Source organism: Carassius carassius, chromosome 2 (genome assembly GCF_963082965.1).
Source record: "Carassius carassius chromosome 2, fCarCar2.1, whole genome shotgun sequence".
In the NCBI taxonomy this organism is placed as follows: Eukaryota; Metazoa; Chordata; class Actinopteri; order Cypriniformes; family Cyprinidae; genus Carassius; species Carassius carassius.
The window spans coordinates 30,287,109-30,313,975 of record NC_081756.1 but is presented as its reverse complement, the minus strand read 5'-3'; the positions used below and the strand labels follow the sequence as shown (position 1 = coordinate 30,313,975).

Sequence of the window (26,867 nt, the reverse complement as noted above, 5' to 3'; positions counted from 1 at the left end):
ATGTGTGGTTTTTAATTAATTAATTTATTTTTTAAAGTACAGAAGGGTTAAAAGCCTATCTGATTTGTATGTGCGTGTGTGTGTGTGTGTGTGTGTGTGTGTGTGTGTGTGTGTGTGTGTGTATGGTGCAAAGCCTCTGGGTGTTTATGGGCTCCTGTGATTCTGATAAGAAAAGAGAACAAAAAAAGAGGGTCACAGCAGCCCTTAAAGCAACAGCAAATCTGCTTTGAACTGAACATAATAACACACATTCAAAAGCCCTAATGGAAAGAAATACATCTAGCGTCCAATTATTATGTAGCACGTCTAATAAAGACTAATAGCTCTAATTATAAATGAGCATTATGACCTGTGGTGGATAAGGTGGTTATGAAGCTATAATCACTGCTCTACTGGTCATTTTCAGCCTATTTTTGTGCTCTAATTAGAAAAACGGGCATTATGAGAATATTTAAATTCCCAGATCCACGTCTCGCTAATGCGTAGCATATGGTGTGGTAGTGCACGTGCATGTCCTACAGACAGGAAGTAATGCGGTAGTTTTACCTGAGATTAGAGAGCGCCACCAGCAGCAGCAGGATGAAGAGCACACTGAGGGTGCAGAGATACGGATAGAGCAGCACTGTGCCAGCCAACCGCTCAAATGTATCCAATGGCAACAAGCCAAAAGCCTCTTCACACAGATAGAGACCGGCATCAAAGTCTCTGAAAGAAAGAGACAGGGAGGGAGTACGGGCTGGATATATTATACACATTACTGAAAGCAGCAACTCGTCTGATCAACTGAAATGGCTTCATAAGTATCTAGTGAATGAGCAGAGTATATTGTGTGCCAGACATAACTTTTCCACCAGAGCCGGACACATTTAATCACAGCAGATTAATGGCTCGCTCTAGTCTCCGAGTAGATCTCACTTCTGAATAAGACACCACAATATGCCATTTGACTGATGATAAAAGGCTTAGATGTAGCGACATGAGAGATGACCAGAGACTTACCTCGTTGCCCCGAAGCCAAACTTGGCCTTTATGAACTTAAAGATGTGCTCGTCTGATTTCAGCTGGAGTATTGTCTGTCAATTAAAACGGAGAGAGTGAAGGATGAAATCATTCATGTAAGTGTCTCGTGAGATCAGCGATGTGGGATTTTATGAGAGTGAGATATGAAGAAAGACAATGAGAGAGAAAGCAAAGCTAGTGTCTCAGGAGGAACAGGAAGAGAAGCTCTTTTTTACCATTAATGTCTGGGCAGACGATGTAGAACACGATTCATAGCTCACCTTGGCTGAATAATTGATGGTGAAAGTTAATGTGAGGACTAGGAGGGTGTGAAGAGCCAGTTTTCCTACTCGTATAACAAAGCTGCCCGTCTTTAGTCCCGTCTGAAAGTCACACATACACACAGCAGGTATTAATAAAGAAACTACAACAATATTCTTAACCTCAGTTTTCAATCAAAACATTTTTTAGTCTAAAGCTCTATTCGGATGGGATGCATTTTCAGGAAATGTCTTTAAAGTAATTGATTTCAGTTCTTAGCTAAGAAGTGATGGGTGTCTACTGTTTTTAGACATTGCCATCACATGTAACATCACATGTGTTTAGTTGCTCTAATTCATTATACAGGACATTTTTTTTTGAAGAATTTACATTAGTTTGCCTGTTAAAAAAAAAAAAAAATCCAGTCACATTCTGCTATTTAAATAAAATAAAATAATAGTAATAATAATAATAATAAATGTGTGTGTTTATTTTTTTTTATCCTTCTGGAAAATAACTGCTATACATGTCATTTTTCCATCCATAACTTAAATAAATCAATTTGAAAACACAGTTTCTGTCTTTCTTTATTTTACATGGTTAACAACTTCAATGAAAAAACTGTTTAAAAAAAGTGAAAACCTTTTACCCAGTTCAATAAAAAACTAAGCAAGGTTATAACTCCTACATGCTGAATCTTTTCAACAAAAAATGCTATGAGCTACTGCACAAAAATGTAAAAATTTATACAACTAAGCTGCCCAAATATGGCTTTAGATTGTTTTTGATTGATTGATTTTTTTAATTCTGTTTGGTAATTCAGAATGCAATACTAGAGCTCACATCCCAGCAAACACATGTACAGTCCATCACTGAGATCATCTGAAAAACATTGTGTTCATATTTGTGTACAAACATTTTATCATCACCTTTAAGGAGCATATTATTAACGGTATTCGGTACAGTCTGTTTAATGTCTGCTTAATGTCATTCTAAGATCTGACAAAATGCTTTAGTGACGTACTGCAGATGGGCATATGCAAAAAAAAATCTCATGCAATGGATGACAACACACAATATTGAATAGATAAATGCATGTGGTATCTAGGATTTCATGCAACACATGTTCCAAGAATCACAAAATCAGGATTTATACTCTTACTTTCACAACTTATATCATTTTTACTAGTGTACTGAGATGCACACTGACCTGGAAGTGTTTGATAAAGAGGGCAGACACAATGAAGCTGAGCACCAGAGAGCCCAGAATCATAGAATTGCAGAACTGCAGTAACCACACCGATAACAGACTGAACACCTGCATCAGGTACAGAGAAACCACCTACAGGGAGAAAGAAATGAATATCCCACCACACATCAACTTCAAAAAGTGAGAAGTCTCTAATATGTGTCTTTGAGTGTTACCTGTTCCGCTGTGAAGAAGTCCAGACAATCCAGAGTAAAGATTATAAGGGCCTGAACCAGTAGGACAAACTGATTGAACTGCCATGTCAAACAGAAGCAGAAGGTGGAGACGAACACCAGCCACAGCACCACCCTCTGTGATAGAGAGCAAATGAATGAAAAACGATGTTCAATTCCAACTGCACACAGAAACAAAAATCAAGCATACAAAATAAAATCATTTCTTCAGAGCTCATCCTATGAGAATTCCTCCAGTGAGATACAGTGATATACCCTTTCAAATAATCACATTTTTGCTTGAAGACAGACACAGTTTATGTTTTATGTCTGAGAAAGAAAAAAAGAAAAAAAAAACAGAATCAGAGTTGGATCTGTGTGAGTATTTTGATGAGAAGGCCATTGAGAAGGTGATTAGCTTCGCCTGATTGAGTTTAAAAGTCATTTTTAGGAGGGGGAGGGGGGGTGATCCCTTTTCCAACTCAGTAATTCCTTTTATATATATATATATATATATATATATATATATATATATATATATATATATATATATATATATATATATATATATATATATATTGGTGTTATATCTTTCACTTGGATGTTATAAGTTGCACTTGGTAAATACAGCTGGAAAAAACAAAAACTGTTTCAAATTTTCAAGTTGAAAAGCAACAAAACGTGATTATTTGAAAGGGGGGTGATTCTTTTCTATACCCACTCTACCATATGTCAGGAAAGCAATTAGAGTCTGTGCTGAGAGAACATACTGAGAGAGAACAAATATGTGCTCAGCAGAAGAAATATTTCACACATACACTTGCAATTGCTAACCTCCATTTCATCGATTTATCACAACTTACTGTCGCGTATTTTCTCAGTCCTTGCAGTCATATTTTCTTTTTTCATAATTTGCAATTTTTCATTAATTTGCCTAGTGAGTAAACAAAACTGACTGACTTACTTGACTGGATTACATTTATTAAAAGCTAAAGTTTCTGTAATTTTTCTGACTATTTCTCCTATCTCATTCAAATATAGAAATAAAGCAATGTAAGCCATGTTTAGATTAATTTCCCTGAAAACTGTAAACACTGTGGCTCTGTGGTACTATCAGGACTATCCTATCTCAGTGGCAGCCTAAGCCCTCAGTCTTCCTCAAAGCCCACACTTTGGTGACATAATGCCAATTTGACTGTTGGGTAGAAGTATGCAGTGGAGCTTGCCTTAGACAAATGGGACACCCTACAGTCTTGTGCACTTAAAGGACACAGGGAAATGGCGGCCAATGTAAGTCCACAAAAGTGCAAGTGCACATAGAGTAATTTTTTTTAAACAAAATGATATTTAAGACAAATTAGAAATGAAAAGGTCCTTTTATATTGCTTGGACAAAATGCTGCACATTTCTTTTTGAAATTGAAATATGTCAAATAACAAAACTAAATCTTCCCACCCCCATCCGGAATGCTGAATCCCTGACAATTTTCAAGCAACAGCTGAAAATTCATCTTTTTCATAAACATTTCACTGCATCCTAAAATAAAAGAATAAAAAAACAACTTTGCTTTCTTTTTCCATAATCCCTCACTGTCTAGATTGTACTAAATCTGTATAACAAGCACTTCCTGTGTTTATTTGTAAATGTAAATTGAAACTTTAAAACAAACCCCAAAATCAAAGAAACACATTTAAACACGGATGCTACATACATGCAGCATGAGCAGCTTTTAATCTAAATTAGATTGTATAATTTTGATATTTGAAGCAAATACAGAATGGTCTGATTTTAGCTTTGTGAAACTTTACTATACAAAGCATATTGAATTAAACAAATACAGCATTTGGGCTAAATGAGGGCACAATTCATTCTCTGATAGCAGGTGGTGCATATAGAGCAGTGGAAATATAACGTTTCCTTGGTTGCTGCTGTAATGATGATTTTCACATTTGTATCGATTTTCAAAACTTCATGAACTAGTACTGAAATACGTAAGTTGTGAAAAGTACTTGATTTAGGACCTTAATAGTGTGTGCCATTGTAAAGTCTATCATTCACAGGCTGGTTTTCATCTGTGTCAAATTCAGTGTGTTTAATAAGTGTCTAACATGACTAAGTCTATGAGCCTGCGTGAATGAGAGGGTGAAAGGTAAGTTTCATAAAAACAAATGCATAGTACAACTGGTTATTTTAAACAACATCTTATTATAACATGCAAAAATTGTTCAGTCAAGACATTAAAATGAAAATAATTTTTTTATTGAGTATTATGTGTGCAGTGTTTAAGCATGTATTTTCACCAGCTGGGATAAAAGCACGACATATTAGTGATAATTATGTGATGATTTAAAAGAAAAGCTGATTTTTTTTTTTAACTGGTTCACCGACATGAACTGTCCAAAGAACTGATTAACAGAAAAAGAATCAGACTTTTCATCACTAATCTGAATCTGAAATGGTTACAGAACAGACATCTAATTTAATCAGGATGGAAGATTACCTGGTGAATAGGTTTTAGCTGTGGCCTTAAGTAGCAGGTTATGGCAGCCACCTGAAGAGCAAAGAAAGGTATTGACCAGTTCTCCCTTAGAGAGACTGTAAACTCCACGCGTGTGGTATCCACTCTGTACACAAATCAAGAATGCAATCAAACACAAGCCTAAGCTGTGAGAAAAGAAAACATAAGGAAAAAGTATAAAGAGTCTACAGTGCAGAAAGCCATTCACAAGTTTATTTCTTTAAAAAATGTAAACATAGTGGTGCAATCAAAGCATTAGCGGCTTGATTGAGCTTCCCAATCAGCTCAACTAATGGATTGGTGTGGGGACTATCTGTATTGTTTTAACAGTTCAAAGAGAGCTTCTTAAATATTGAGAAATATTGCTCCAGGGGACACATCCTGGCAGGTGGCTCGTGGTATTGAATAAAAGTGCCTTAAATTACAAATTTCATTTCAGTGTTGTCCTTGACAGCATCAATTCATATTTTAGAGAAACTTATCAGCTTTTACGCTTACATGAATTGAGATGCTCACTGCATCATAACAAGCATTTATTTATTCCAGATGGACTGCAAATGTGAGTTTTGTGTGTAAGAGAGTCTGATGTGCACACATACCTGTTGAGAATGTACCAGACGCCACTGAGGGCTCCAGCCAGCCATGAGTCACTCAGTAACCAGCTAGTGATGAAGAGGGCAATGACATACACTGTCTGCAAAGCAAACACTGTGTAGATGTAGAAATAAATTGGCTCCAAGTAGGTCTGTAAAACAAACACACATGCACACAGGACGGAGAAAAAATGAGCCAAAAACCCAAGAGAATCTATTAATCTTACAAAGAAAACAGAAGTGATCGATCACCTGGATGTGAAGTATTCTATACAAAATGCTAAGGAACACTTCTTGATAGATATTCATGCGCTGAAGGATGTTTATTGTTCTCTTTGACTCAGTAGTGTTGTCATGAATAAGCTCATAAAGACCTGTGAACACAAGAACACACACAACCTGGTAAACTGATACAAAAAGTCAAACATTGCACAAATAGAGTCTGACTCCTATCACTCTGACTCCAAACTGGTTAATTTAATGAATCATGCTCATTTGTGGTATTGCAGCTTTCGTAAAACTTTAGGCTAAAATGTAGCAAGTTGTCTAATACTTTAGGAGGTCACTCCAAGTACTCTGGAAAGCATGGCTAAGAAACACAAGTAGAAAGTATCTGAAGCACAATGCTTAATAAGTGAACAGACTCTTTCCCCTTACTGTTATCAAAAAATAAGGTTAAATAAAAATCTGTGTACACTCACTTTTATAAGTGTGGTTTGACTTGATCAAAACTCCAGTGAAATCAGCAAAATTGTGAAATATTATGGCAATTTAAAATAACCATGTTATTATTTATTTATTTTCTGTTATGTCAAAGCTTAAAAAGCTGTCTTTAGTGTCACATGATTCTTCATAAATCATCCTAATTTGCTGATTTGGTGTTTTAGACTTGTTTTTGTTGTTGTTTTTTTTGCTAATCTTTTTATTTTTTTTATTTGTTTTTTAGTTTTGTTCAGTCAAAAGAAAATAGAAAATTTTTTTTTTTTTTTTTAGAAATGCAAATATTTTCATATTATAAAAATGTATTTACAATCTTAGAGACTATAAACTTTTAAACAGGAGTGTACACTGATATTTATTTAATCTCATTCTCTGTTTGTTTAGATAATAGTTCCTAAATCCTTGAAAAAGAAAAAGATTATTGAGCAGCAGTGCTTCACATATATATATACTTTTTTTTTTCTTCTGTGGCTGCTATGCTGACAAAATTTTGTTTGGGTGAATCTTGACTGCTTTTAGTATCATTTTCACAATCAGTTCTTTTTTTTTAAACATAGTTGAGCCAAACCCAATTGTCACAGACAGATCATAGTCTAAGAGACTAATATTTTGACAGAATGTGTAATATTTTGCCTGGGTATAGCAGTATGACTTAAATAATAATTAGATCTCATATGCAGACCAAAACTGCCATTTAATGGTATAATGGAAGTGGATTTCGAAATAAACAACCTCAACTTACTTTGTACAGTAGATAGTACTACAGCCATGTAGGGCTACACTAATCAATTTCTATGACTGCTTAACAGAAAAGCAATGCTCTGAACATACTTTTACCGTACTTTAAGTACAAAGACCCAATTGTAATGTCTAGAGAACAGCTTTTGGCACCAATGCGATTCTTTACCATTTCGGTCTCAGCGGATAATGACCTAATTGTGATGTTTTTCAGTGTAGAGGCACAAACAAAATCCATTCCAAATGGGGCTGTTAGGCCAATTAAATTGAGCAAAGACCACTTAGAGCAAAGTTGTACATTTCCTCTATTTTCTGAGAGCTGTCACACTGACATGGTTACGTAATGAAGCTTTCCTTTGATAACTCTCTGATTACATAAGTGATAAAAGAAAACAGTGTGCTTCAAGAAACTTGGCATTATGGACTGAGCTAAATAGGAAGAACACAAACGGGAACAAACATGTACATATTCAAAACTTCTGGCGATTAAAATGAAATTAAACTTGTCCTTATAGGGACTATATTTCCAAATACAAAGAAAAACCAAGGACTTTAACACCAGTGCTCCATCAGAAAAATTATATGAGGCAAGAGTGACTGTATAACCAATAAACCTGTCTTGTGAATAGATCTCAGTACCTTGCTGTATAGAAGGTGCCTTCAACATCTGTTTGTAGTAGGAGTAATAAAGGCCACATTCTGTCCGAAAGGAGATTTCACGCTCGACTTCCTACAAATGCAAGAGGGGATAAGATTCGGTAAAAATGAACTATGACAAGAAGCACAACAGGAGTAAATGGTGTTAAAATAAAATACAGTTCCCATCGGAGAAAGAAATCAGAGCAGCTATCTGACCAGAATAAAAATTGAATTCATTCGCAATATTGCCTTGAAGGAGAAAAAAAAAGAGGGGAAAAAAAACAGGCGTTGTAAATAAAGTGGAGTTTTAAAGTGGAAGAGGTTTTCAGACAAGAAGATCCATATGCTCCACAGAGATTAGAGTCATATGAAATTATGTTTGAGAAGACATTATGCTTTTATTTTACTTCATTAAACAGCTTTAACGCTCATTTTTCTGAGAAACTCAAACACAAAGAGGCAATTTTAAGATATAAAACCATGAGGGTACTAACGGAGGGTACTATAAAGTAATAATGGAAGATAACACAATGAGAATTTGCTGAAAGGAAAATGACCTAATGACCAATACTGCGCACATTCACTTCATTTAACAATGTTTCTAAACAAGATTCTTGCAACAAAAATGGAGACAGATTCTGCTTTGGCTTACCTTAAAGTGTGAAAACCACAGCAGGTTTTCATGTATAGAATAAACAGACCATGCATGAAACAACCCAATAACCCCTGCCAACAGTAATCCTGCTGCTATGGCAACAGCCAGCCAATGGTTTTGTGCTGGAATGTGATTCCATGAAAGCTTTAGACACTCTTCTGTGCCCCTCTTGGAATCCCTCAGATTGTCTTTTGCCCCAAAGTTTTGCAAAGGTGGTCTGTCCTGGGTGGCCCCTGAGTTATCATCTAAACTGCTATTCCTCCTGCGACGAACCTTCATTCTCGAAGATTATTATTCGCCGTCTTCTCAATCTTTCCTAAAGGTCTCTCTGTCTTTCCCTGGTTGAGACCGCAAGCTCTTTTGTTTATCGGTCTTTCCAGAGTTCCTTGCCCAAAAACTTCATAGCACACGTAATAAAACAATAAAACAAAACCTCACGAGAACAGTTTAAGCTCCAGCTGGCACCAACCATCAGTCTGCCGGAGGAACATTTTACATGTGATGAAAGAGAGGGGCCGAGACAGGAAGGAAGGCATGTGGACCGCACAACTGGTGACCTCTCGTTAGTCAGGAAAAAATAAAACATAAAATAGATGTGGAGGGGGGCGGGGTGCTTGAAACATCATTTAGTAAAACTTAGAGCATTTGCAAAAACAGTTATTTGAACTAAAAATAGAACGACATCCAGTTTGAAATTAAGACTGTGTGGCGCTATAACCATCATGGACATGACTTCACACGCAATGAATTTTAAAGTGTCCCAAATGTCTCCTGCTTTAGGGTGCTGTCCCAAAGAAGCAGCATATTGGACATCAAATGCCTTTGTTCAAAAATAAATGGCAATATCGTAATTTACTGTACTAAACTTAGTATACTGGAAGACCAACTCCTGCTGAGAACATTTATACAGCCTCTGTGAAATTTACTGCTTGAAAGAATGGAAACGATTATAAAAACAATGCAAAATTTGTCTGTGCTTCTAATAGAGCTTTCTGCTACAACATTTGATTAGCTGTTAACCAGTGGACACTCCCACAGCTCTTCATCTGAAACAGAACAGGTGATTCATTTGCCTGGAAATAAAGCACACTCTTCCTCAAATGCTCACTCAGTGCTGGAGGTGCTCTTTAATCGGAGAATGACAGAAACATATGGGGACTAAAACTGTGGTCATCCATTTGTATTCAGAAAAGCAAGAGTACAGATAAAAGTAAGATGACTCATAAGCAAGCTGTAAAATACCAGCCAGCGTGCATTAGCTTCCCTTTTCTACTGCTCTCACCCTCTGACTTCATTTTAAACTTGAGATGACCTTTTTGTGCCACCCATTCCACATGCTGCACTATTATAAACCAGGCATAACAAAATCATCTGTTAAATCTCTGTCATATATATTCCTTCTTTGTCCCTTATGTAATGTCCCCCTTATCTGCAACCCATGTCTTAGACCCTTTACTAACAAGCTGAATCTGGTTCATTTATTTAGGGAAGAGTTCCTCCAAAAAGTTGGGTTTGGAACCATTAGTTAACACTGTCCACTTTATGTAGCATCTTTAACCTAGATGAAAATGCAACATACTGTTATCAGGGGGCTCATCCAGGATACAGTAAATATGCTGTTTAGACTATTAAATATGCCTGAAAGCATAAAGAAAGAAAGACATTGCAAGTCTAAAAATACCCCACCAAAACAAAAAGCACTCTAATCTGGTGTTATGAAGTGTGGTGCTTATTCAATCAGGGTATTTATGAGATACATTATGTTCTGAGAAACAAAATAACCTGAGGACAAAATGTTTAAATCTTGCATGAAAGCAGCACAGGTATGGCTGCTGTCAGCTTCCCTAAATGAAAACTAGGCCTTGATTCCAACAAAAAATCCAAAGTCACACATAAACACCACTGCATGGAAGTGAACTAAGCCTACAGCAAACCCGACAGCAGTAAATCCTGGACTGATTGGGAGATGTGGTTAAACTACTCCTAATCTGTATTGTTTTAACAAGTGTACTATAGGGACAGGCTGATTTATCCAGCTGAACATGACATAACTTTTTTGGCATGGTGGATTCATCTGTTTCAGATCTGGAAGTCATAACACGATCTGCAGCCCAAACTCTGGCTAGCTGTTTAAGTGACTGTTATCCCAAAAAGGAAAAGAGAAATAATCTGTCAGCACATATGGATAACAATTCCTTTTTTAAGAGGAAATGCATGAAAATTGAGACACATGAGAACACCATCACTGACAAAACGCAACCACACATTATGAATCTAAATCTCTTGAGCTGTTCTTTATATTAGGAACATTGCCTAAGAACACTGAAAAGACATTTGTCTTTTAACCAAAGCCTGAAAAGAAAATGAATCACAAATAGAAGGTGGTATCAGGACACTGAACATAAAAAAGCTCTGGATTTTACCTTTATATTGGAGAACCAAAGGTCATTTTCATGAAGCGTAGACACATAGATGCAGCACAGCAAGCCCAGACTAACTCCGACTATTGAGCCAGTCATTAGACACAAGATTGTCCACCATGAGAAACCACCTGGAGAGAATGACACAATATTACTCTGACCATGTCGTTAAAACAATAAACATGTTAAACAAGGCAGAGGCATTCACACAGATCTACTGTAGGGTTGGTATATGACTATTCATGTATAATATTTTAGACTTTATTTTTATTATACATCATAAAACAATAAAATATAAAAATCTGTTTTGAATTTTACACGTGATCAATCTTTAAATACGTTCCCATGTTGATATTCATATCTCAAGGTTCTGGCCTGATATTAAAGTGATACTTCACCCAATAATAATAATAATAATAATAATAATAATAATTGCTGTCATGCTGTCCCAGGTTTTGGGGTAAAATGCCTTTAAATGCATCTACTTTTGCAACAAACAGCACTGACCTGTTGCAAACCTCTGTTTGGGTTCATCTGTACAGTCAGGCTTCAGGTTCTGAATGTTGGACCCCGGGTCCTTCCCTTTACTGCCCTTCCTCTGCCGCGGGGCAGTCATAGTGGAAAAACAGGCTTCCAGTCCTGGTGAAATATGTTCAATAATAATGACAAAAGCCAAGTTTAACATACTAATATACAATAAAGTCATCGCTGTGCTCGCTCGCTCTCTCTCTATATGTATGTATGTATGTATAAATCTATAATAAAATTTTAACTGATGTCAGGACACACATATATATATATATATATATATATATATATATATGGGTACTAAAACTGTGGTAAAAAAAAAAAACTACTGTAATCAAAATAAAGATTATGTACATCGAACTTGCTATTGTTACCACAATCAAACGTTTTGTTCACTAGTGATACATTATTGTCATGTTTATGTAGGCTATTACAAAACTGCGCTTACGGTTTGAAAAGGCTTTTTAATACACAGGCTATTGATATGCACAAAGAACAAGAGAGGGCCAGGCCCATAATTTGCGCCCTGGTTTTGAGTAAATTATTATCATGTATGGTGAGATATCGTAGTTCACATACAAACACAACACAGCAGCTGTTCTCCCTTACAGTGTGATGTACGTGTATCTCAATCAGCGAGCAATTAACAACGATAATTAAAACCCGCCTCTTTCGCGGTGTTGACAAACATTTCGCTAGGACACAGCGATCTATTCCCGTTATACCGGAAACACTAGAGCTAACGGTGTGAAAATGTCTCGGTGCTTCGTGACACTTTCGCGAACTCCGCACAAGTTCACCATCCGGAGAGCGTCCGTGACAAACAGAGACGACCAAAAGAGCGCACTCGTGGTTATTATCGCACGGACAAGACAACAAAGCATCGCGCCGCGCTCATTTCATTCGTTCATTCATTCATTGGCAGGCCTGTGTTTTGCAGCGGCGTTTCCTGCTCACAGCTCAGCACAATGTCAGGAGATCTCAGATCGCATCAGCCGCTGATCTCGGTCTCCGGCTAGCTGGGGGACCTGCAGACTGATGCCTGCTGTCTCACCTCTCTCGTTCCCCATCTCTTTCACTCACTGTAAAACAATGCACGGTAATATGCACTAATACTCTCACCCTGTTCAATGAAGCTCGTAGTTCCTTATCGGATGTCCGGTAGCTCCTCCTTCCTGACGGTCAATCGCATTCAGCGTGCGAGCGTAGCGGCGCATGAAAACAAACCTCTCCTCCATACAATTAAAGGGAATAAAAATCAAGACAAAACATTAAATTAGCTAGCAGTTCGTTAAATTTTAGAGCCGTGTTGTTTCTCGTCCGCGGCCTGACAGCATACAGCTGACCGCAGCGTGCAGAAATGAAGGGCTTTGAGCACATCCACATCCACTATCACATCCAGCGCCTCTCTCTCCTGAGAGACTCTACACCTCTGAGTCTGAGTACCTGTTGAGCACCTGCCCCGGGACGCATGGTCATGAAACCCATTACGGCCAATAGCTCTGGATAATTTATATGGTAACTGTGCTAAACCACGGCAAGGTATTTGCTCATGGAAATGAAAACAATTTAAAGTTTTATTTATGTCGCTCGTATTTTCTGTCGTAACATGTAAATGACTTGCATGCTGTAATGCATTTTAATTTATTCCATTTTAAGGGCTTAGGTCCTATTAGCTAGATCCTAGCAGTGTCAGAGAAACAAAACAGGCCATGCTCCATTGAATTCATATGTGACATGCACAAAATTGTCATTTTACCAGATATTTCTGATCACCTGCATACATCGAGATCTCTAGCCTAATATTTAACAGTACTGACCCAGTGACATTTTTCTAATTAGTGTATTATACTCTCCAAAAAAAAAAAAAAACAGTTGAATGTATTTCAATTATGTGCCACTTTCCACAAAATTATTACATCGCAATCTGCTCATATTTGTTGTATGTATAGTCAAACTGTTTCTGTTGGGATCATCACAATCACATCGAAGCAATGTGATTTTTTTCAAACCCAAACTTGGTAATGTGATATAAGTTTTGAAGTTGATGTTAAGGCTGTAGTGTTGCATTTGTATGTGTATTACTTTTCTGTCCCTCGGGGCTTGCTGTAGGGAAAGTTTGGGCACGCACATGTTACGAGAGCACCCAGTTGTGCCATGTGAGCTTCTTTGGAGAATAAAAAGTACTGTTCATATAAAACCTGCATTCGCTTTCTTTATTTTAGTATTTGAAAAGTGTTTAGGTGAACCAGAGGCAAAAAAAGCTCAGCTTTTGTCCCAACATGCTGCATTGTGTCTCTGGTCACAGACAATACATTTCCATCCCTCAGTGAGTCAGTTGTGCCAGTTAAGATTGGTTTGCCCTGGTGTCTAATGACTTTATGGGGTATTTGAAACCTAATGTGTCAGAGTCTGCTGGTCTAGTTGTGGCACACACACTCACTAATGTGCACAATGGACTGACTAAAGCACAAATTTTGAACCCTACTGGACAGGACATTCCTATAAAACAGGGGACTCACCTGGGTGAGTTTTATTCTGTAGTTGATTCTGATATCCATCCCTTTCAGCAGGATGCAGGGGAAGGTGTTGTGCCTAGCCCACACAAAACAGCCCCTCCAATATCTTTAAGTGAATCGCCGATTTCAACATCTGATAGGGCAAAACTGCTGGCACATTTTTCATGGTGTACCTGGACGATATTTTGATTAATAGTCCAACATTTGACAAGCATTTAACTCATCTTAAAGAAGTGTTTTCTAGATTATGTTCGGCAGGTTTGAAATTGAACCCTAGAAAATTCCACTTGGCCAGGAATTATGCGATCTCCAGCCTGACCCAAGAAACATGGACAAGGTTCGTAATTGGCCAATCTCCACAGTCTCCCTCGGAGGTTAGAGTGTTTGTGGGACTGTGCTCATACTATTGACACTCTGTAAAGGACTTTTCAAAACATGCAGCTTCACTGAATCAGCTGATGGGCAAAATGTGCCTTTTGTATGAAATACCAATTGTGTCAACCCATTTAACTACTTGAAGGAAGTGCTGTCTTCAGCTCCCATCATGACACTGCCTGATTTCAAAGTGCCTTTCAAAGTTTATACAGATGCCTCCAAGTAGGCTGTGGGTGCTGTACTTGCACAGAAAAAAAGATGGACTAGAGCATGTAGTAGCATATGCCAGCCGTGCCTTGAATGTCACACAGAGATGTTGGTCTACTTTTGACCGGGAGTTATGGGCTATTGTTTGGGTACTGAGAGAATTCAGACACTATCTTGGACCTTCTTCATTTACTATCATTACGGATCATTGGCAACTCTTGCTAAGATGTATGACTCTTGAGGATGACCCAACGGGCAGAAGGGCTAGATCACTTTTGGAATTGGACCCGCTGAATTGGGTCATTCTGCACAAAGAGGGCAATCAACATAAAAATGCTGATGCACTTACCCGCCTCCCAGTGGTGTAGTCCTAAAGAAAAAAGTGGTTTACTATTACTCAGTCGCCCCCCAACCCCCCTGTTTTTTGTTTGGACTGGGGTTCAAATTCGGCCCTGGACATATTCACCCCACAAGTTCCCCCATTAATGTTCCATTAAAGTAAATAAATGAATAAATAAAACAGGACAGAAACCAATAATGATAGATGTTACTGAAATTCAAAGCAAATGTATTTTTGTCAGATAGAAATGCATTTGACACTAAAGCAATGATTTTGAGCTAGAATGCCAAAAAGAAAATTAGGCCTACTTCTAATGGATTCTGTAATCCTTGCCTCATCCTCAAGTGATTGCAAACCTGTATACTGTTCTTACTTTCTTCTGTGGAACAAAAATATTTTGTAGAGTGTTCCCAAACCATTTAGCTTATACCTTTGATTTCTACTGTATGGACAAAAATGTCTTGGATTTCTCAAATTATCTTATTTTTTATGTACCACAATAGAAAGAAATTCATACAGGTTTGGAATGACATGATGTTGAGTAAATGGTTAATTTTTGGTTGAACTATCCCTTTAAGAACTTTATTATTTGTAAATAATGCATGCCTAATTTTTAAAAGACACTGATATTTATTTTTAATCGGGCTCTTACTGAATCAACATTTTACTTCCATTCAAATTAATTATAACCAAACATCTAAAGAGAGAAGTTCTTGTATATAATTAGTAGGCCTATTAGTAAGATGGTGGTCACTAGAAGTAAAAGCATGGTAAATTACTATGGTGCTGAATTGACATGTCTATGTAGGCCTGTTGGCATTTTCCAGTTTAGCTCTTCATGCAGTTTACGTTATCATGGCTGTTTTCAGCCAACATCACTACAGAACCTTTAATGTTTTCATATATTACATGGCACGACTATAACAATAATTCTGTGTCACATCTGAATGGATGAAGCGACTTGGGCTGTTTATCACTTTACATTGTGGCGCAAATGCAGCACTGTGCGGGAGACTCTGCTCTTGCGCACGGCTGGCGGATGCATTAGTGCTGCTTCACACTTTTTGCTGTCACGATATTAGATTTTTCATATCACGGTTATTGTGGCCATAAGAATTCACGATATCGATATATCGTGATATCTATAGAAACCTTGGGGGGGGGGTACTATCAAGTTCAACGGTATGATGAATAAATATTAATGGTAACACTTTACAATAAGATGTCATTTATTAACTAACATGAATGAACAGTGAGTGAACAATACATTTATTACACAATTTATTAATCTTTGTTAATGTTAATAAAAATAGTTGTTCATTGTTCATGTTAGTTCATAGTACATTAATGTTTACAAACACAACTTGAGATTTTAATAATGCATAAGTAAATGCTGAAATTAACATGAACTAAGATTAATAAATGCTGTGAAAATATTGTTCATTATTATTTATGTCATTTATATGTGTTAACTTATGTAATTAACTAATGAACCTTATTGAAGAATGACCGCAGATGAGGCATTAAGTTCATGGCACTGAAACCAACTTAACATTTTACAGAGTTTAATGTAGAAATGTGGTCGCTCAGTTTTTCAAGATCAGTTTTATTCATGTAACTGTTAATAGATTTGAACGAAGAAATAAAGTGTTACTCCACACAGGCGATTTATTGCAAATAAAAAAACAAAGTTTCTGCGTTAGTGTCAGCGTTAAGGCACAATACTGCCACCTGGGCACTCAACCAGGTACTGGCGCTTGAGTATTTAAATGTGTTGTTATCATAAGAGAACTGTTCATTTTAAATATTGCGGTATATCGTCACACACGAAATTAACACGATATCGATAATCGTTGCTTTGAATATCACGGTTATCGTCAATACCGGTATATCGCGACACCCCTAATGGAGAATAAAGATAATAGATTTTGCTTTTATTTTGACTGGCAAAAGTTCCAATCAGTATTTTTCCTAACCCCATTCTTCTCCCTTTCCCATTGCATATAGGGGTGGGCGACATGGAAAAATAGTAATATATATATATATATATATATATATATATATATACAGTACAGACCAAAAATTTGGACACACCTTCTCATTCAAAGAGTTTTCTTTATTTTCATGACTATGAAAATTGTAGATTCACACCGAAGGCATCAAAACTATGAATTAACACATGTGGAATTATATATGGAATTATATACATAACAAAAAAGTGTGAAACAACTGAAAATATGTCATATTCTAGGTTCTTCAAAGTAGCCACCTTTTGCCTTGATTACTGCTTTGCACACTCTTGGCATTCTCTTGATGAGCTTCATGTCACCTGATATGGTCTTCGAAGAGTCTTGAAGGAGTTCCCCGAGAGATGCTTAGCACTTGTTGGCCCTTTTGCCTTCTGTCTGCGGACCAGCTCACCCCTAAACCATCTCGATTGGGTTCAGGTCCAGTGACTGTGGAGGCCAGGTCATCTGGCGCAGCACCCCATCACTCTCCTTCTTGGTCAAACAGCCCTTGATGCCTTCAGTGTGACTCATGAAAATAAAGAAAACTCTTTGCATGAGAAGGTGTGTCCAAACACCTTATATATATATATATATATATATATATATATATATAAGCTCTGATTAAGTAAGATCACAGTACTCACAATCTTTGATGTTTTTAACTTAGTTGGTTTGAGGCAACTGGTTTCCTCATTTTTGTCTGTAACCATTGGATTTTACAGTGATCCCTTATGAAAAAGAATTTTATTCAAGTGTGCTATTAGTATACTTCTTTCTAACTAAAATAAAAATAAGAACGTATGCTTTTAGTTTACTTTTTATGTACTTCTCAGGAATTGGCTTTATGATGTACTCCTCCGAAATGTACTTAAAATGACATTTAAGTGTACTTGACTTATACTTTAAAAAAGTTTAAATATATTTTAACTATAGTAGTCAACGTTTGAAGTCGATCAAAACCTTTCATCAAAGTTGTCCTAAAACATAAAACCAAAGTGCATTCTTGTGTTAGGGCAAATTTGATTACATTTTTTGATCCACTTTAAAGGTGCTCTAAGTGATGTCACATGTTTTTAGGCCAAAAATTTTTTTTGTCACATCCAGCAAACATCTCCTCACTATCCGCTAGCTGCTTGTCCCCTGAACACACTGTAAAAAAACGTGGTCTCTCTAGACACCTCAGGCTCCACGAACAACAAGAAAAAACAAACTGGGCTCACTCGCACCACGAAACATAACAAACTGTTACAGCCAATAACCGACAAGAAAGATTTGGGGGTGGGGTTTGGGGGGTTAGTGCGTGGATGAGGACGAGGGAGGGTCTAGTTAGCCTTTGTTTTCTTTGACAACAATTCGAACGTCAACAAGGAGTTGATCGACTCCATCTACGTTTTGATTATTATTCTGAATCCAATTCATAGTCTTTTTTCAGCTTTTTTTTTCAAAATATTATTTCTTTATTTTTTATGAAACTTACCCACATTAAAGTGTTTACAGAAAAAAAAAGAATGCATGAAGCTATAATAAAATGTTTTTGTTTACAAGCAGATACCCTGTTCTTTCTTTTGATGTTTTGTATGTTCAGATATTCATACAACAAAATATAAAACAAATTAAAACCTAAATAGGGACACAGTAGTATACTTAAAGTATGATGTAAAGTTCAATAAAATGAAACACGAGTATACTTGCAGTATAAAACTACTAAACTAGTAGTTTACTGAGACTATATTTCAAAGTGTACAAAGTATTTAATAAGTAAACTATCAGTATACATATAAGTTCACTTTTAGTATAATTGCAGTTCAAACTACAAACATAGAGGTAAACTAGTTGTATACCCAAAGTTTGTTACTGTTATACTTAAAGTATACTTAAAAGTATACTTTTATATACTAGAAAGTGGGCCAATTTAGTTCCAAGAAGTATTGAAACAGTACACTTACAAGTATACTACTAGAACACTGATATTTGTATACTTGCTACATAAAATATACTTAAAAATGAACTCGAAGTATACTACTTTTTGGTAAGGTATATGAAAAAAATATCTCTGTACCTAGCTGTAATTTTTTTCTGTCCATGATTTTCAAATTACATTTTTACATTAATAGAGGTTGAAGTCGACTCTAACTCTTCTAAACTAGGTCTGGAGAATCAATTTGACAGTCGTTTACCTCTCAGGGCGCTGATGCAGGTGGACTTCAGAGATCTTCTGCATCTCAGCTTTGATCTGGCCCAACTTCTCTTTAATCAACTGAGTGTGAGTCTTGGATCTGTGTCTCACTGATGGCGTACAGCTTAGTTTTGAACGGTGTTGCTCCTCTCTATGGTTCTCACTGGGACTCACATCTGAGGAAACATGACCTGTTTGGCATCAATAACAGAGTCACATATGGTGGTTTGATTCTAATTACATAATAAATTAGGTTTTATAAATGTGCACGATTGTTGATTTGGTGAACACAGGATTGAGTATGGACCAGGCCATACGGTCAGTGCGTCAGGGCCTCAGACTATCAAGGGCCTCAAGAGACTCATCCAAAAGAGGCTGGGTCTTTGTTGCAGTGTGACCCTAACACTAGGATCTCTTGACACACATTGCAAACTTATAGGGTTCATTTGTACTACTATAGTTAACCAGGTTAAGCCTTCCTTTCATACCACTTACAGTTCATTGCACATAAGTCATATGACATCAACCATTAACCCTACTTTCATCTGTCAGATTGGTTCGTTCCAAACTATTCATTAAAAAATAATAATAAAATAAAAAAAAATTATGTTTTTTATATATATAAATAAATAAATAAATAAATAAATAAATAAATAAATAAATAAATATATATATATATATATATATATATATATATATATATATATATATATATATATATATATATATATATATACAGTACAGTACATTACATTACAGACCAAAAGTTTGGACACACCTTCTCATTCAAAGAGTTTTCTTTATTTTCATGACTATGAAAATTGTAGATTCACACTGAAGGCATCAAAACTATGAATTAACACATGTGGAATTATATATGGAATTATATACATAACAAAAAAGTGTGAAACAACTGAAAATATGTCATATTCTAGGTTCTTCAAAGTAGCCACCTTTTGCTTTGATTACTGCTTTGCACAATCTTGGCATTCTCTTGATGAGCTTCAAGAGGTAGTCACCTGAAATGTTCTTCCAACAGTCTTGAAGGAGTTCCCCGAGAGATGCTTAGCACTTGTTGGCCCTTTTGCCTTCTGTCTGCGGTCCAGCTCACCCCTAAACCATCTCGATTGGGTTCAGGTCCGGTGACTGTGGAGGCCAGGCAGGGCTGGACTGGGACAAAAAATCGGCCCGGGCATTTATGCCCAGACCGGCCCACTATATGATCATAAACACCACCCATCTTTGCACGCCCTTAATTATATGCATACCAACTCCTATTCATTAAAACCACTAATGCCATGTAATGAGTGAGTATAGGAACGAGTGAGAGTTAACAGATGAAATAAGTCAAAATTTTATATTTATTAATACAGTTGAACTATACTCCACAGCGGTGAATCCTAAAACAAGCTATAAGCGGCTCTGGCATAGCAATACCAGTGTTTCTTACAGGATTTTTGTTAAAACTATGGTGGTGTGTCCTCGGTCCTTGTAGGGGGGTTTGGGGGCATGCCCCCCCGTGAGAAACTTTTGTGCATTTTAATGTTAAATTCATTAATCTGGTGCACTTTGAGAGTTCAAAATTAAAAGCTCCAACCCATATTCAATGTGCAAATTAAACAAAGAAAAATTTAAACCTCTTTTAGTTACAGTGTCTATTTACATTAGACCTATACATAATAATAGTTATAATATTAATCCAATGACAGTAATAGCCATATTTTGTAAAACAAATGCACAAAAAAAATAAAGGAAACTTTCTTAATTAGTTGTACCAATTTCTATACTTGAAAGAGATAAGCACATGATCTTTTATTTTGACGCAAACTGCATCAAGCTTTTATTTTGGCGGAAAACATGGTTTACAAACGCCTCTTATTAAATTTCTAGTGTATTGCGGTAATCGTCAACTATGCAGATGTGGAAATAATTTACACTCATGCCATGGCCTAAGTGTTTTGAAAGTAGTTATGCTTACCGCAGGCTCTACACTTTCTCATCTCTCTCCTGATCCTCCGTCCTCACTATCATCATCTGCCACAGGAGCTGATGAAGGTCAGAAAACATATATTTTGACACAGCTTACAGTGTCTGCTTTAAGGGCCTGGTTCTATTTTTTCACGCTATTTATCTGCACATTCCTTGCGTTTCTTCTCCATCTTTTTTTACAGATACACACTGACACTGCTGCAGCTTGCTCACTTGTTTAAAGTTGTGATTGGACCAGCCCAGCTCAATCAAGAAAAGAGCCAATGGGCCGCTGATCTACGTGTTTCATGGGCTGTTCTGTCAGAAAAAAAAACTAACACTGACTTTGACCAATGCATTACACCGGCACAAACCCAGCGCCGCCAATTAAGCAAAACAAAACGAATGGGCCGCCGATGTACAAATTTTATGGGCCGTTTAAAAAAAAAAAAAGAAAGAAAAAAAAAGTATGAGTATGAGATATATCGGCCCAAAAAGCACGTCGGCCCACCGGGCAAATGCCCGGTATGCCCAATGGCCAGTCCAGCCATGAGGCCAGGTCATCTGGCACAGCACCCCATCACTCTCCTTCTTGGTCAAATAGCCCTTGATGCCTTCAGTGTGACTCTACAATTTTCATAGTCATGAAAATAAAGAAAACTCTTTGAATGAGAAGGTGTGTCCAAACTTTTGGTCTGTACTGTATGTATATATATATATATATATATAAAAGCTCTGATTAAGTAAGATCACAGTACTCACAAACTTTGATGTTTTTAACTTAGTTGGTTTGAGGCAACTGGTTTCCTCATTTTTGTCTGTAACCATTGGATTTTACAGTGATCCCTTATGAAAAAGAATTTTATTCAAGTGTGCTATTAGTATACTTCTTTCTAACTAAAATAAAAATAAGAACGTATGCTTTTAATTTACTTTTTATGTACTTCTCAGGAATTGGCTTTTTCATAGTCATGAAAATAAAGAAAACTCTTTGAATGAGAAGGTGTGTCCAAACTTATACAGTATAGACCAAAAGACCATATACTATATATATACTATTTTTTTCATATCGCCCACCCCTAATAACAGGTCTATTAAATCTTTGGTAGGTTCTTGATTTTCTCAATTTCTGAAAAGAAATACCTCTTCGTGGTGGTATGCAATGGGAAAGGGAGAAGAATGGGGTTAGGAAAAATACTGATTGGAACTTTTGCCAGTCAAAATAAAAGCACAATCTATTATCTTTATTCTCCATACCACTGTTCCTGTTACCAGAGGGGTTTCTTTTGTAGTTGTGTTAGACACAATCAGATATTGGTGGGCAGAATCAGTTAAATAACCTTTGCCAACACAATGGGCCATTTGCACTTAATGTAAATACACTTTGAAATAATTATATCCATTTGCACAGAACAGAAACTTTAAGACCAAGCAGAAGTCGTGGGGAAGTCGTGGCCTAATGGTTAGAGAGTCGGACTCCCAATCGAAAGGTTGCGAGTTCGAGTCCCGGGCCGGCAGGAATTGTGGGTGGGGGGAGTGCATGTACAGTTCTCTCTCCACCCTCAATACCACGACTTAGGTGCCCTTGAGCAAGGCATCGAACCCCCAACTGCTCCCCGGGCGCCGCAGCATAAATGGCTGCCCACTGCTCCGGGTGTGTGCTCACAGTGTGTGTTTGTGTGTGTTCACTGCTCTGTGTGTGTGCATTTCGGATGGGTTAAATGCAGAGCACAAATTCTGAGTATGGTTCACCATACTTGGCTGAATGTCACTTCACTTCACTTTAAGGTTCTCTCAGGCAGAGGACAATAAGCGCACTGGCTAGTGCTTGTGTTTCACCGACCACATTTATGAAAATTTTGTTGGCCAAACAGACAGCGTGACTAAAATTCATGTGTAAGCAAACAATGCAACATATATTAGAGTGGTGTGCATAAAGAGCCGTCATTGAATATAAGCTTTCTTCAAATTGTTATAGAGGAAAGTAACCGCTCCTCTTACCTAAAGTGGCTGTACCTCCAGTTTCACATTTTGCTGGCAGGGTTTTGTCCTCATTTGCTGGAGTAGATGTTGATAGATCTAATTTAAGCAACAGAAAAGGCAGACGAGAAGGGTTATAAGTCCCAGTTAAAATGACAAAAGATGTGGCATTAGGCAAAAAAATGCAGTCTTTTAGATTTGTTTCTAAACAGAAGATACTCTGCACTGTAACTGATGACCCTTTGAAAGCAGTCCAACTGTCCAATTGCTTTTTAATACAAATTGATAATCAGCCAATCACATGGCAGCAACTCAATGCATTTAGGCATCTAGATGTGGTGAAGACGACTTGATGAAGTTCAAACCGAGCATCAGAATGGGGAAGAAAGGGGATTTAGGTGACTTTATATAAGCCCAATTACAAAAAAGTTTGGACATTTTGTAAAATGGAGTGAAATCACAAATCTGTAATTTGTTTAAATTTAATTTACAAAAACACTCTCTAACTTGTACCTTTACTTAAATCTGACACCACAAAGGCTGTTTTTTTAAGCACTTGTTTGAATTTGGAGAATATACAATGCACAATGTCCATGCTTGGCTTCAAAAGCTTTTACTAAATGGAAATTCTCCACAGTAGTGGTAGTGCATTTCGCATGGCAGCTTATACGATGTGCAAAAACAGATAAGAACACACACACACACAGACCAATATGTGTTCCGCCTGAGGTTCCTGTCAAATATAGTCAGCGGTATTTCTTTAGATCTTTATCTTGCAGTGCTGTGTACACTCCTAGCACCTTCATCTGACACCATACATAATCTCTAAATATCTTTGTGCAGGAAAGCATATCATCCTTTTGTGTGGAATTCTCTGAGTCCATACAGAGACACTACTGAGATTGACCATCTCCTCACAACGGTAAGTCTGCTTCTCTTCTGTTAATACAGAGTGACAGTGATCAGACGGACTCTGTGGAACATCTACACTTTACCCTTTTTTTTAATAGAATTCAGCTTTCAAAAGGCAAATTAAATAAAGAGCTAAAAAAATGTCCAATAATTTGAAATTTGTACATTTTCATTTTAGTCGACAAACTGAATTATTTTTGTGGCATATTTTATTCATGTTTGATATGTTTTTGGATCTATACGTACAACCCTGAAACCAATTAGTAAACCTGCAATAATATAAATGACTTGGATGATTAATTATTCCTGACTATGGTGTATTTTTCAGACAACTGATCCAGACAGAAGAAATCGCTATTCTTCAGTGAAGACCGAAAGCACTCTGCTGTCTAAATGATACCTTCCTTTAAATTGCTGAATATGCCTCAACCTACACACATCCTTCTTTGTATTCACGACAACACACACACACACACACACACACACTTTGTTTATACAATACTGGGCAAAAAAAAGTCAGTCAAAAAATGTTTAAGTCAGCCATTTCTATCATTTATTTTGCTGTAGTGTGTCAGTATGAAATATCAGTTTACATTTCTAAAAATTTATTTTGCCATTAATTGTAAAAATGCATTGGTGCATGGATTTTTGTATGTGCAAGTCTGACAGCAGCCAGTGCTCCACACAAAGATCTGATCTCATCATCATCATTTTACCCAAGTGCCTAAAAATTTTCACAGTATTGTATTTTTGCAGGAAGGTTTTTTGAAGCATTTTGGAAATGCTGCCACAGTTCTGGATTTTGTATGTCTCTTCATGCAATTCCAGACAGATTGGATGATGGTGAGATCAGATCTCTGTGTGGAGCGCTGGTTGTTGTCTGGCGCTGTCAGAATCTTACAGCATTATTACAAATAATGGCAAAAGAAATGTTTAGGAATGTAAACTGAAAAGATAGAAATAACTGACTTAAATCATTATTTATTTTTATTGGTGAAAATGGCCTAAGACTTCTTTTTTCAGATTTTTTTTTTTTTGTCCGAGTGAGTGTGTTGTTTATTGAATGTCTCAGAAGCCCTGGCCCCAATCAGATGTATGAAATGGAGATTACATCAAACACCAGATCCCCATGGCTCTCTACGCAGTGGCAAGTGAAAAGAGAATAACTTCTACATTATTCATGTCCTTCATGCAAGTCTCCATCATTTAAACATTTGTGCACAATTGCACCACTTAGAAACTTTTTTTTTTTGAATATCCATTGAGTACCTTCATATAATCAAGTTAAACATCACAATGGGCACGAAACATCTGTGAATCCAAATGGTTTTGGTTAAAAAAAATAATTGATGTGGCTGCTGACATGAAAGGGCTGAAGACTATCAAAAAGATGTAAGAAATAAATTGGAAGGCAGCTCATCTTGAAAGGAGAATTATGGGGGAAGAAAAGCATAAATGTTTGACGGCTGTCACTTTTCCTTTGTGGAAGGGACTTGTTTGTCTGGTCTTAGTCCTTGGTAAGCACAAACGAGAACGTGGGTTGCAGTTATTCTCTTTTTTTTTTGCTTCCTCTTGCTTTAATTCTCTCATGTTATCCCTGGGAAGTCTGGTTCAAGAAGCAAGGGACTTCAAGTGTGGTGCCACAGCCTATTTTAATAAGCTTCCAGATATTTAAGAGGACCAGGAAGAAATTCCTAAGTTCATGCGAGAAAGTTAAACATGCATTTTATTCCTGATTCCACTTGCTTAAGCACAAACTTGTGGTGAAAATGGAAAAACTGGAGGTTTGAAAAGAATTGGCACAAAGGCACCAGCAAGAGTATTTTCTTCCCTTCGCTTTTGTGTTACCCCACCTTGCATGTCATCTCCTAAATCTTTATTACCAGGGCGGCCTTTGAAAAGCTGATGTAAATGCCAACATCAGTGGGCTTTTAAGAAGCTGTCAGGGATTTGTGTAACTTGACGGGATTATAAAAAGGTACAGACTTGTTTCCTAAAGAGGAGCGGAATCCATCCACAGTTTATCGCTGCTCCAGCAGCCTTAGGTTACAGTAAAGCAAGTTAAACCCATACAAGTCAAGCATCTTTCATACCCACCGCTGGTTTTAATTTGCTTGAAATTTCAATTAGCTCATTTCAGTTGGGTGGACACTTGATGCTGGCTCAGTTAGAAATCTATTCACATGCGATTTTTACATTTGGCCTGGTGTATTTATCTTCCTGGTGTAGTAATGTTGTAATGAATTCAGATAGGTGGCCTAAAATACAAGACTATAAGTGTACACACTACACAATTTCATGCACTATACCTGCACAGTACTTTAGCTCTGTGTGGTCGACAGTGGAAAGAACCTTCGTCAACAAAGATGAAATAAACGTGGCTTCTCAAAGGTCATTTCTAATTGATGTGCTTTCCTTTCAGTATATGAATTCTCATAAAGCTGTTTCAGGTTGTTCCCTGTGATAAAGTAATGTTGGCTTGGCAAATGTCACAAGAGCCACAGGAGTAGCCATGGGTAAAAATTAAAGGCTAAAAGGGAAGGAAAGTAATTTACTTAATTTCATTTTAAGCAAGGTATGTCAAGTCACACAGAAAAGCACATCCGTTTTTTGCCCATTAAACTAATTCACCTAGCACCCATTTTTACATTTCCCAGGTATAATTTTTTCTTTTAAGACAAATGTTAAATGATAAAACACTCAGCATGTAACTTTTGCCCACGAGGCAGAATAGGACATTAGAGACTAAATCCAAACAGGCAGCTGCCTTCTCATGATTCACAAAAATAATTTCAGTAAAATTATTTTCCGAATATTACAAATATCTCACATGATAAAGTTTGAGATGCAGGACAAAGACAATTTTAGAAAGTGGTTCAAGTTTGTTG

At 36.9% G+C, this 26,867-nt stretch overlaps 1 protein-coding gene across 3 annotated transcripts in view; it reads right to left on the bottom strand.

The window, feature by feature from the left end:
* Window positions 1-12,919, bottom strand: part of LOC132108003 (probable C-mannosyltransferase DPY19L3) — a 44,277-nt gene extending 31,358 nt beyond the window's left edge. Inside the window, exons 1-12 of one of the 3 annotated variants that reach the window (XM_059514435.1) lie at window positions 12,616-12,919; window positions 11,473-11,604; window positions 10,969-11,096; window positions 7,891-7,981; window positions 6,046-6,167; window positions 5,800-5,945; window positions 5,183-5,306; window positions 2,686-2,820; window positions 2,471-2,602; window positions 1,281-1,382; window positions 1,000-1,073; window positions 547-705 (exon numbers count right to left, since the gene is read on the bottom strand). In XM_059514435.1, the coding sequence (XP_059370418.1) occupies window positions 547-705; window positions 1,000-1,073; window positions 1,281-1,382; window positions 2,471-2,602; window positions 2,686-2,820; window positions 5,183-5,306; window positions 5,800-5,945; window positions 6,046-6,167; window positions 7,891-7,981; window positions 10,969-11,096; window positions 11,473-11,581 (1,322 nt within the window). In that variant the 5' untranslated portion in view covers window positions 11,582-11,604; window positions 12,616-12,919. The other 2 variants (XM_059514444.1, XM_059514453.1) reach the window with 2 other exon arrangements.
* Between the last annotated feature and the right edge of the window lie 13,948 nt (window positions 12,920-26,867).